The sequence below is a fragment of the Glandiceps talaboti genome, chromosome 3 (assembly GCF_964340395.1).
Source record: "Glandiceps talaboti chromosome 3, keGlaTala1.1, whole genome shotgun sequence".
Lineage (NCBI taxonomy): Eukaryota > Metazoa > Hemichordata > Enteropneusta > Spengelidae > Glandiceps > Glandiceps talaboti.
Genome location: NC_135551.1, coordinates 4,326,007 through 4,337,046, shown reverse-complemented (window position 1 = coordinate 4,337,046; position 11,040 = coordinate 4,326,007). Strand labels below are relative to the sequence as shown.

The 11,040-nt window shown below is 37.4% G+C and overlaps 1 protein-coding gene across 1 annotated transcript; it reads right to left on the bottom strand.

Moving 5' to 3' along the window:
- Positions 1-5,461: 5,461 nt before the first annotated feature.
- LOC144432684 (uncharacterized) lies at positions 5,462-9,137 on the bottom strand. The gene is made up of 4 exons (XM_078120949.1): positions 8,610-9,137; positions 6,841-7,124; positions 6,232-6,424; positions 5,462-5,791 (listed from the first exon to the last, which is right to left on the bottom strand). The coding sequence occupies exons 1-4, from the start codon at positions 9,135-9,137 to the stop codon at positions 5,462-5,464; spliced, it is 1,335 nt and encodes a 444-aa protein (XP_077977075.1).
- Positions 9,138-11,040: the final 1,903 nt, after the last annotated feature.

Sequence of the window (11,040 nt, the reverse complement as noted above, 5' to 3'; positions counted from 1 at the left end):
ACGTCGTGATGTTTCGCCCTCACCGCCTCCTCTCACACTTACTATCTCTTGTGTACGTGCCTGGGATTGGCCGCAACCAGTTCTGGTTGGAAATGCTAGGAAGAGTGCAGTTCGATACAGACGTGGTAGGGTTTGGCCGATGTGTGAGGGCGCCCCGTCACAGTGTACATACCTTCCAGACTAAGATTTAATTCAACTGTGCTAAAAACAGGCCTAGGTTACCAAGCAACCTTAAACAGATGTTAATCTTTACGCCAACACACACACACACACACACACACACACACACACACACACACACACACACACACACACACACGTACACAGACAGACAGACAGACAGACAGACAGACAGACAGACAGACAGACAGACAGACAGACAGACAGACAGACAGACAGACAGACGCCGGGCGATCTCTATAGCACGAGTGAACCTCAGTTCAGTTGTGCTAAAAAAAGAAAGATAAAAATAATTGCAAACAACATCAAGGCTATATTTATTGCAACTACATATAGGCATGTATAATAGCTAATTTTATGAGTCTATAGACTTTTAATTTATTCTTTCGGCTCTAAGGGAGTGTTCTCTTTTAACTTAGGGTAGAATGGAGGATTTCCACGGGGAGGAGGATCATGAGTTTTCCCCAAGAAAATTTAGTGGATGTATGTGGAGCATCGAAAATATAGCATGTTCGACTTTAAATTCTTAATATAGACATAACATGATCAGCAACCCATCCGCTCCTCAATAAACACAGAATAGTAGAATATATTGTTATGTGAAGTTCAAAAGCTTCACTATCCCTAAAATATACAAGCGACCTATCGGTCAGAATAGCTCCGCTGTTTGTTTTTTTCATTTTTTATATTGGTAACATGTAGAAGTGGTTCAGTTGTTCAGCTCTTCACTATGCAGTTTTGTTTTAGCGATGTAATAAAGTGGTTAGTGGTTTCATATGATGACTCACTATAAAACACATTTCACACAGAAAGTTGGTAAAATATTGTCACCATTTCACAAAAAATCTATTATGAAAATTACACAAAATCTCAGAAAAATAATGACTGGGAAATGCACAAAAAATAACCCAACAAAAAAAGGATTTTTGAGGTTGGCTATAAATCATTCCAGTGTCTTATAGCTTTAACCCTGGAAAATTTTAATGATGAATGAAATAAACTAGGGATCTAAAATAATTTTGAGGCAATTCGAATTTCAATTTTCTAACAAATTTACCCAAAACACCGTCCATAATTGTCAACAACATTCAACTTGTAGGCGACATAACATCGTCTGATATTTTAATTTAACAGTCTATGGACCTCCTTGCAGGTGGTGCACATATTTCGTTAGTCCTGCTTGCATACGGAACAAGTCACCCCGGCCCCTTCAGTGCTGAGGGTCGTGTCAGTAATATAGACACGTGCCCGTCTGCAAGCTGGACTAAATTTAATCGAACTTTTTGTGATTTTATTATTTTGTTCTCGAATACGTGAAGAAAAATTCACGGTCGGCTGTGAAAAGCTAGGTGGGGTTCGAGTAACTGGAACCAAACAATATTTTTTGTAGGCCTTATCCAATGTGTGAATATAAGTTTGTGAAAACACAAAATGTGAGAAACCCCAAAGGGATCATGCAAGGTGCATGGTATACCGGGTTTATCACGGATAGTTGAATTCTGTTTGCAATTCTTTGCCAGTTTGGTCTATCTTTAGATATTCCATACCAGGTAACATCAGTCTACCCACAGATATCAATCTTACACTAACTATTTTCATTTATTTCGAAGAATGTTATCCATTGCTGCCTGCGGTACTGTCGTCTGGAGTTTATAGCTACATTTCGCATTGGAAATGGAAGAATATGTATCCATGGATTGCTGTCCCCGAGTCTCACCCTGATGAATTGAAAAAACAGTCTGGCATCTTTGAAAGTGTTCAATCAATTGATTGAAGTGTTATGTCAGGCCAGGCATGTCTGTCACTTTCAAAAGATCTTTGAACACTAATAAAATGTGTTCGGGCAGTCGTCATGATGAGCTCGTACCCGCATAGAATTTCGTAATTTGTTGAGATTATATGTAAAACCTTCGCCTCTTGCTTGTTTAATAAAAGAAGTGTGAGAATTAGCCTTGTAAAAATACAAACGTGACAATTGTGAAGTTAGATTTATTAATTCTGATATTTGGGATTTTTGTTGTCTTTTATTTAAATCTCTATCACTAAAATTTCAAGCCACTCCTCTATGCTGTACAGGCCAAAAATAGTATTCTTTTTCTTTGGTAATATACTTGTGGGATTTGACCGGGTGGGAAATTTGCTGGTGGGGGTGGGGGTGGTGGTGTGTGTAGAATTTTATGAAATCAATTCAGGGGAGGGTCACATTTTGCTATGACCAATCTTCTATTATCTATTCTTTGTATTGTTTTATGATTTTTTTGGCATCCCACCACTGCCATCACTGCAATTGTTAGTTTTGAGATGAGAAGAGGTTTGGATCTCACAGGATAAGAAAGGGGAACAGTGCAGTGTGCTATATGCCTAGAACAAAGTTGTATTTGGGGATCTAGCCTTCAGCTCTGTAAATTAAATTAGATCCAATCATAGGGATTAGTTATCAGGTACCTTCACATATATTAACTATGGTAGAATTGGAAACATCCAATGCCAGTAAAACTATCGAAGTGGTGGCAGCGGTGGTATAGAGTCATTATAATTGAGTCGCATACCTATTATATGTCCTTTTTTCATTTCTGACAGTATCTTAAACCCATAAACTGTTAAAACATTTGAACATGGAGAGGGTCGTGTTTTTAGATAAAAGAAATTGTGGAATTGCTACTTTTTGGGAAAAAAAAGAATCAGGGGAGGGTGATGTTAAAAAGTTTGATTACTCTGTTCCTTGCAGTTACGGAAAGCTCCCTTACAGGTATATTTCATAAGCCTATATTCCCTGTTCATTGTAGTTACAGAAAGCTCCCTTACAGGTATATTTCATGAGCCGCTATGTAAGGCACACCTTTAATATGCACTGGAATTAAATTAATAGTATATTATAATGAAATCAAAGTCGATATTTACATTTTGACATTGAATTTTATTTATAAATCAGTCAATACAAAACAGTTACAGGACAAGCCCAGTAAAGACTTAACAATTTTTTTTGGATTCACATTCAGATCCAAAGATCCGTCATCTGTTTTATTTGCAATATATAATGGTTTTCATGGCTTCTCTTTTATAAATGCTAATTTAACAATGTAAGTACTCGAATATATTCACATTCCATTGAAAACATCTGATAAATACTCCTAACCACTCAAAATATATCTCCCTTGACAATCAACCAACTTTAATTATAGCTCACATGAAGCATGTGCATTTAGATGTGTCGTGAAGTGAGCAAAATGGTAGATGTGCACCCAATGATGGAAATCCACAATTACAAAGTATAGAATGTACCCATCACTTGACCTGATTTTTTGTGTCAACTTTCATTGACCTTTGATGCAACATGTATATGTTAATCAGGGTAACCAAGACTACGTATATGTTAATCTGGGTAACCAAGACTACGTATATGTTAATCTGGGTAACCAAGACTACGTATATGTTAATCTGGGTAACCAAGACTACCTATATGTTAATCTGGGTAACCAAGACTATGTATATGTTAATCTGGGTAACCAAGACTACGTATATGTTAATCTGGGTAACCAAGACTACCTATATGTTAATCTGGGTAACCAAGACTATGTATATGTTAATCTGGGTAACCAAGACTACGTATATGTTAATCTGGGTAACCAAGACTACCTATATGTTAATCTGGGTAACCAAGACTACGTATATGTTAATCTGGGTAACCAAGACTACCTATATGTTAATCTGGGTAACCAAGACTACGTATATGTTAATCTGGGTAACCAAGACTACGTATATGTTAATCTGGGTAACCAAGACTATGTATATGTTAATCTGGGTAACCAAGACTATGTATATGTTAATCTGGGTAACCAAGACTATGCATATGTTAATCTGGGTAACCAAGACTACGTATATGTTAATCTGAGTAACCAAGACTATGCATATGTTAATCTGGGTAACCAAGACTATGCATATGTTAATCTGGGTAACCAAGACTACGTATATGTTAATCTGGGTAACCAAGACTACGTATATGTTAATCTGAGTAACCAAGACTACGTATATGTTAATCTGGGTAACTAAGACTATGTATATGTTAATCTGGGTAACCAAGACTACGTATATGTTAATCTGGGTAACCAAGACTACGTATATGTTAATCAGGGTAACTATAAGACTACGTATATGTTAATCTGGGTAACCAAGACTACATATATGTTAATCTGGGTAACCAAGACTACGTATATGTTAATCTGGGTAACCAAGACTACATATATGTTAATCTGGGTAACTAAGACTACGTATATGTCAATCTGGGTAACCAAGACTACGTATATGTTAATCTGGGTAACCAAGACTATGTATATGTTAATCTGGGTAACCAAGACTACGTATATGTTAATCTGGGTAACCAAGACTACGTATATGTTAATCTGGGTAACCAAGACTACGTATATGTTAATCTGGGTAACCAAGACTATGCATATGTTAATCTGGGTAACCAAGACTACGTATATGTTAATCTTGGTAACCAAGACTACGTATATGTTAATCTGGGTAACCAAGACTATGCATATGTTAATCTTGGTAACCAGGACTACGTACATGTCAATCTGGGTAACCAAGACTACGTATATGTTAATCAGGGTAACTATAAGACTACGTATATGTTAATCAGGGTAACTATAAGACTACGTATATGTTAATCTGGGTAACCAAGACTACGTATATGTTAATCAGGGTAACTATAAGACTACGTATATGTTAATCAGGGTAACCAAGACTACGTATATGTCAATCTGGGTAACCAAGACTACGTATATGTTAATCTGGGTAACCAAGACTACGTATATGTTAATCTGGGTAACCAAGACTACGTATATGTTAATCTGGGTAACCAAGACTACGTATATGTTAATCTGGGTAACCAAGACTACGTATATGTTAATCTGGGTAACCAAGACTACGTATATGTTAATCTGGGTAACTAAGACTACGTATATGTTAATCTGGGTAACCAAGACTACGTATATGTATCAATATATATTGAAGTGTAAATTTGAACATTCCTTTAAAACAGATTGAATATAAGGCAAATTTTGAAATGTTGTTATTATTGCACACAATGTTTCAACTGTTAAATTCTTAGGACTGTTACTATACTATACATGTTATATCACTCACTGAATAACCTTTGACCTTTTCATCTGGAACGCGTTTACATAAACACATCACTCTCAACCACAGTCTCTTTTACGTCACCGTCCAAAATGTGCCGTCATTAACAGCAATAGGATTGGTAATGGGGTTCGTATTAGTATATACTGCTGTCACTCTTACTGGTGATAGTCATTTCATCTACAGGGTCTGACATTGCACTGTCATTGTTTGGGCTGACGGAAGTGTTACTTTCTCCTGCATGGCATGAAGTCATCATTTCACTTTTGACACTGACTGTTTTGCAAAGTTCACTTGGAAGAGATAACAAGGCAGCTTCACTACTTTTCTTCTTGACAACTTGACTAACTTGCTTATTGAATAATTCTTCAAGCATTTCGGAATGCTTCTCGACTAGCTCCTTCTTCTTTCTTTGAATGCTAGTGTTTGACACACAACAACCTATCTTATTCAAGATAGATATTGTCTGCAAGGAATAATGAAATCAAAATATGTTGAATAAAATGGTGGTGAAGCATTCTTACAAGCCAGGGCATACTTGTCGCAGAGTGTCTTGGATTCTGCTGTGCCAATTGTTTTATGACAGTGTGTGAACAAAAATGTTATATCAGGTAGCACTATGACAATTTCTACAATCATATCCTCTTGAGGCATAAGTTTTTTCAATGATGCAACATTGCATTTTTTAATAGTTACGATATATTATTATTGACTCCAATAATGGCCAATTATTCACTAGTAAAAATCAGTAAGAACTAATATAACCTGCCTGTTATTTCATGGCATTGTACTGTAATACTGCATATCATAAAGGCAACACAAGTTTACTTGCATCACATACAGGGGTGCCATCATGACAATACACATTGTATTTAAAAAAATAGTACAAAAGTTTGTTATACTTACTTCATCTGTTGCAGCTCCATGATCCACAATCATTCCAACAGAATACTGTGCTAAGGATAGATTCTGATTTCTTTCAAACAAAAGAGATGCTCCATGGAACCCAATAACAGGTGTATGTGTTTCAGGTTTGTTGTTCATTTGTTCACGGTCTTTGGCAGCTATAGCTTCTAATACTTGGAACAATAATGGTGCCCTGAAATGAAGTATACACATGTATGTTCTAGATCATAAATGCAATTATGTATTTTCACATTGATTTTGAATGATTACTCCTATTTTTTAAACAAAGTAGTAATTAAAATGTGAGAGTTTAAAAGCATTTGAACAACATGACAGGCAATTTAAAATAAGAGATAACATCACTTTATTTTCTTAATATTTCACTCAATCAGTCTTTTCATGATTACGGCTCACACACACACACACACACACATACACGCACACACACACACACATACACACACGCGCGTGCACACGCACACACAAAAGTTGTGTATCTGTAACCATGGAGGTAGTCCTTCGTATCTCCATGTTGCTGTAACCATAACATTACAACTTATTTTCTTAGCACACAGCACAGCATATATATTTGAGTTAAATTTGATGTACCTTTCTTTCCACTCCATGGTTACTTGTTCCCAGTTTACATTTAATAGATCATCTGCTTTTGTTGATCGTAAGTAAGAGGGGTCTTTTTTTGCACAGAGTTGTTGACATTGTGTTGACAGATCTTGGATAACTTTCTGTTTGACTACTTCCCTGTACTCACTGTCATACATTCTCTTTCCAATAATACGTCTGTTGTCACCGTTTACAACTGCTTTGCAAAGTTCTTGCATTCCCTTGCTAGAAATGATTCTGCTTTTCGTTTGACTCTTGTACTTCACAATAATCTAGAAGTAAATGTACAAATTTGGAAGAAGTTAAACAGTAGTCCTCTATTTCAAATTAGAACTGCCAATAACACGAAGTTTGACATCTGGTACAATTCGTGGGATTGCTTCAGGTGCCCAAAAACGTATGACATAATGATACAATGAAAACGACAAGGTAGTCCCATAATGGCATACTACGTGTATTTACCATTCTCTCAAACCATTAATGTTTCATTGTACCATATCCAGATATTTACAAATATGTTTGTCAATAATAATATAATAACTTGTTTTAATTGGTTTACGATGAGGCAATTACAGAAGCTGGACAATTGGACCCAAGTCAATTGGACCCAAGTCAATTGGACCCTCCACCAAACTCTGTCTCAACATAACTCCAACATCGCAACCATCGCCCTGTTATAAGCAACATGTTTTACAATTACACGTTTTGTTATTACTTGCAAACATGGGGGCAATTATTAGTCAGATCGTAGTATCGACACGGCAAAGTGCATGGTGCGACCTTGCAATGTTGCATGCAATGTACTGGTGAGTCAGTGTTGTAATGTTGATACTGTAATCGAGTACAGCCGGATTCGCAATATATACACATTAAATCCAGTTTCGACTGATTGTCCGTAACTTTGTCAACCAAGTAATAACATCGAAAAGTTAAAGTTTATCAAGTTGCTTGCATAAAGTTATATTGAGCCAGGGTCCAATTGACTTGGGGTCCAATTGACTTGGGGTCCAATTTGATGTGGGTCCAATTGGTTACCGGTCAAAACGGCCCCAACGTCAAAACGGCCCCGCCTTTAAAAGGTCAAAACGGCCCCGCCTTTAAAAGGTCAAAACGGCCCCGCCTTTAAAAGGTCAAAACGGCCCCGCCTTTAATGGGAGATTGACAAGTACCGATTGTTTGGTTCCCCTAACAATCACGAGAAGAACTGTGTGTACAGCTACGCGTAGAACCGTACGTAGTACTTGTATCCAGGGGGCACTCGACCTGAAGTTGGGTACACATGTACGTACCGTGGTCGGTTTGAAACACAGGCGCAAACTCTACAACTGTCTCCAAATTAGGGGGGTCAAAAGTCTACATTTTAAGCCCATTAAAGGCGGGGCCATTGGGACCGTTTTGACCATTAAAGGCAGGGCCGTTTTGACCTTTGAAAGGCGGGGCCGTTTGCCGTTGGGGCCGTTTTGACTGGATACCGTCCAATTGACTTGGGGTCCAATTGACTTGGGTCCAATTGACTTGGGGTCCAATTGACTTGGGTCCAATTGACTTGGGGTCCAATTGACTTGGGTCCAATTGACTTGGGTCCAATTGACTAGAAAGTCTTACGATGACAGTTTGATTCATGGACGTCTAACCAGCCGAAACGGGTAAAAAATCATTAAAATAGAAATCATACAATTGTTGTATGATTTCTATTGTATGTTGTATGGTTCCAAATATTCAAGAATACAGAAAATTCTGTTGTGACTTATACGCACCTTCACCTCGAAAGCCTTCTCAGGTTTCTGTGCAAAGGTTTGGGTTCCAATGCTACGTGTAGGTGTATCTATCGACATCGAATTCGAAGGGTGTTTGCCTTGAGATTCGGGTGTTGCGTTCTGACCATATCCTAATACATCCATGTTCTGACTAAGAGATCGCCTCTTGCTTGGCTGTTTCGGAGTTGGAGTGAAGTCTAGCTTACGTTTCTCCATCTTTACCGGTGTCACACTTGTCTTCTCTGTATTCTGCACGTTCTGTGAGTACATTCTCCCAAGTATCGAGGACAGTCTGTTTTCTTCCTCACGGAGTGCAGCGAAGTCAGACTTGATAGTTTCACGAATGTTAGCAAGACGACGCACTTTATTCACGCACATTAAGCACACTCTTTGTGAAAGTCCATCATTTCTATCGTACTCCCCAATTATAGTTTTTAGGACTTCTTTTGAGATACTTGTGTGTGAGAGTACCCTGTAGTTTTCCTGAATTGCGTTGTCGCAAACGCGACAGTTGCCATAACTCGCCATGCTGTGAGCGGCCATTGTTGTTATGATTCTGAAAACACACTCTTTGAGAAACGGACTTTGATTGGTCGGATTATCCTGCTCATACGTACGTATATACCAGATATAGTGAGGACACTATATAGCTACTTTCGCATGACATCTCAACAAAAAATAAGGCATTATTTTTACGACGTTTTTATCAATTTTTGCAAACTGCCAAAGGTTTAATTAACCTCGCCCTCTGAGTAAGGGTGACATGTTTCGAGTTGTGAAACAGAATAATAATATTGGGTTCTTATAGCGCTTTCCCACTCCGTGCTCAAACTTTCAAAGCGCTTTACAATTATTACCCCTGGCTCGGATCAGAACGGCACAATGACCCTTTAGTCTTCCTCAACTCCCTGGGGAGAATACAATCCATTGCAGCCACTTAAAGCGCATAGGATTAAAGCCTTCATATTGCAACCTACATCCTACCACTGTACCAGTTATACAGCTGGGTGGACTGAAGCACAGTCGTGGTTCAAATCTTGCCGAAGGACTTTAGCCACTCAAAAACAAACAACAGGCAGCGACGGGGCTCGAACCTGCCGCGAACCTGTAGATTCCAAGCCGGTCACGCTAACCATTCACCCACCATGACTCCAGAGTGACTTGCTTTTTCAGGTGCAACCACAGGGGACCCAGGAACCTTGTGACAAACAAAACAAAACAAACAAACAAACAAATAAATAAATAAATAAATAAATAAATAAATAAATAAATAAATAAATAAATAAATAAATAAATAAATAAATAAATAAATAAATAAACTATCAAATAAATGACAAATGAACAAGCAAACAAACGAACGACAAGTATAGGGACAAATAAAATAATTAAATAAACCAGCAAATAAACAGATACTCATGGGGGTATACTAGATATGTTTTTTTTTTCTGTACCCATCAATAGTGATGGGTATAGATAGAAAAAAAAACCTGGCTGCACCTGCGCGTTTTGCTAGATCGATTGTTATTTATCTTCGAGAGGATGCACTTGGAGTTGTATCGCAAGCTTCAGATTTTTCGTTCTTGAACGAGCACTTGTCACTTCATTTAGCCAAGCCAAATTCGTACATTCTTCTAAAACATATTGCAATAGTATATTTTAGTTGTGCAAATCATCTGTTATCAATAAATACTGAAACTGCACGAAATGCAACTACTTTCCCACATGAGTGTCTGCCATCTTTTTTGTTTTCATGTGCCACATTCTGCATAAGAAAGAAAAATGTAATGCCCATAACAGAAGACACTAATATTGTGTGCAGATTTTGAAAACAAAGATAACTGATGGTGAATTGCAGAGACAAAATAACTTACACCAAATGTTATGACAAATTCAGATTTTTGGATAAAAATGCATGTGAATCCACGAAAAAATATTATATCGATACATGACTTGTTCTGTACCTGCGTTTTAACTACCGATTTCTACTTGTCTACTATACACTCTACGACACATCAAAATGTGCATGCTCTATATGAGCGGTAATTAAAATTAAAATGGTTAATTATGGTTGTCAAGAGATATCGTTTGGGCGGTTCGGAGTATTTATCATAGACGCTTTCAACAGAATGTGAACTTATTCGACAGCTTACACTGTTGAATTAGCATTTATAAAAGAGAAGGTGAAATTTGCCATGAAAAACCACTGTATTTTGCGAATAAAAACAGATGACGGATCTTTAGATCCAAATGTGAATATAAACCCCACAAAAATATTCAGGCTTTACCTGACCTGACCTGTAGCTGGCCTGTACATGTTTTTTGTACCAACCGTTTATAAATGATTACAATATATGCATTGGCAAGGATGGATAGTACGAAATATTCAAACCATAAACACAGATAATAAAAAATTAGATTTTATTTGTATTGT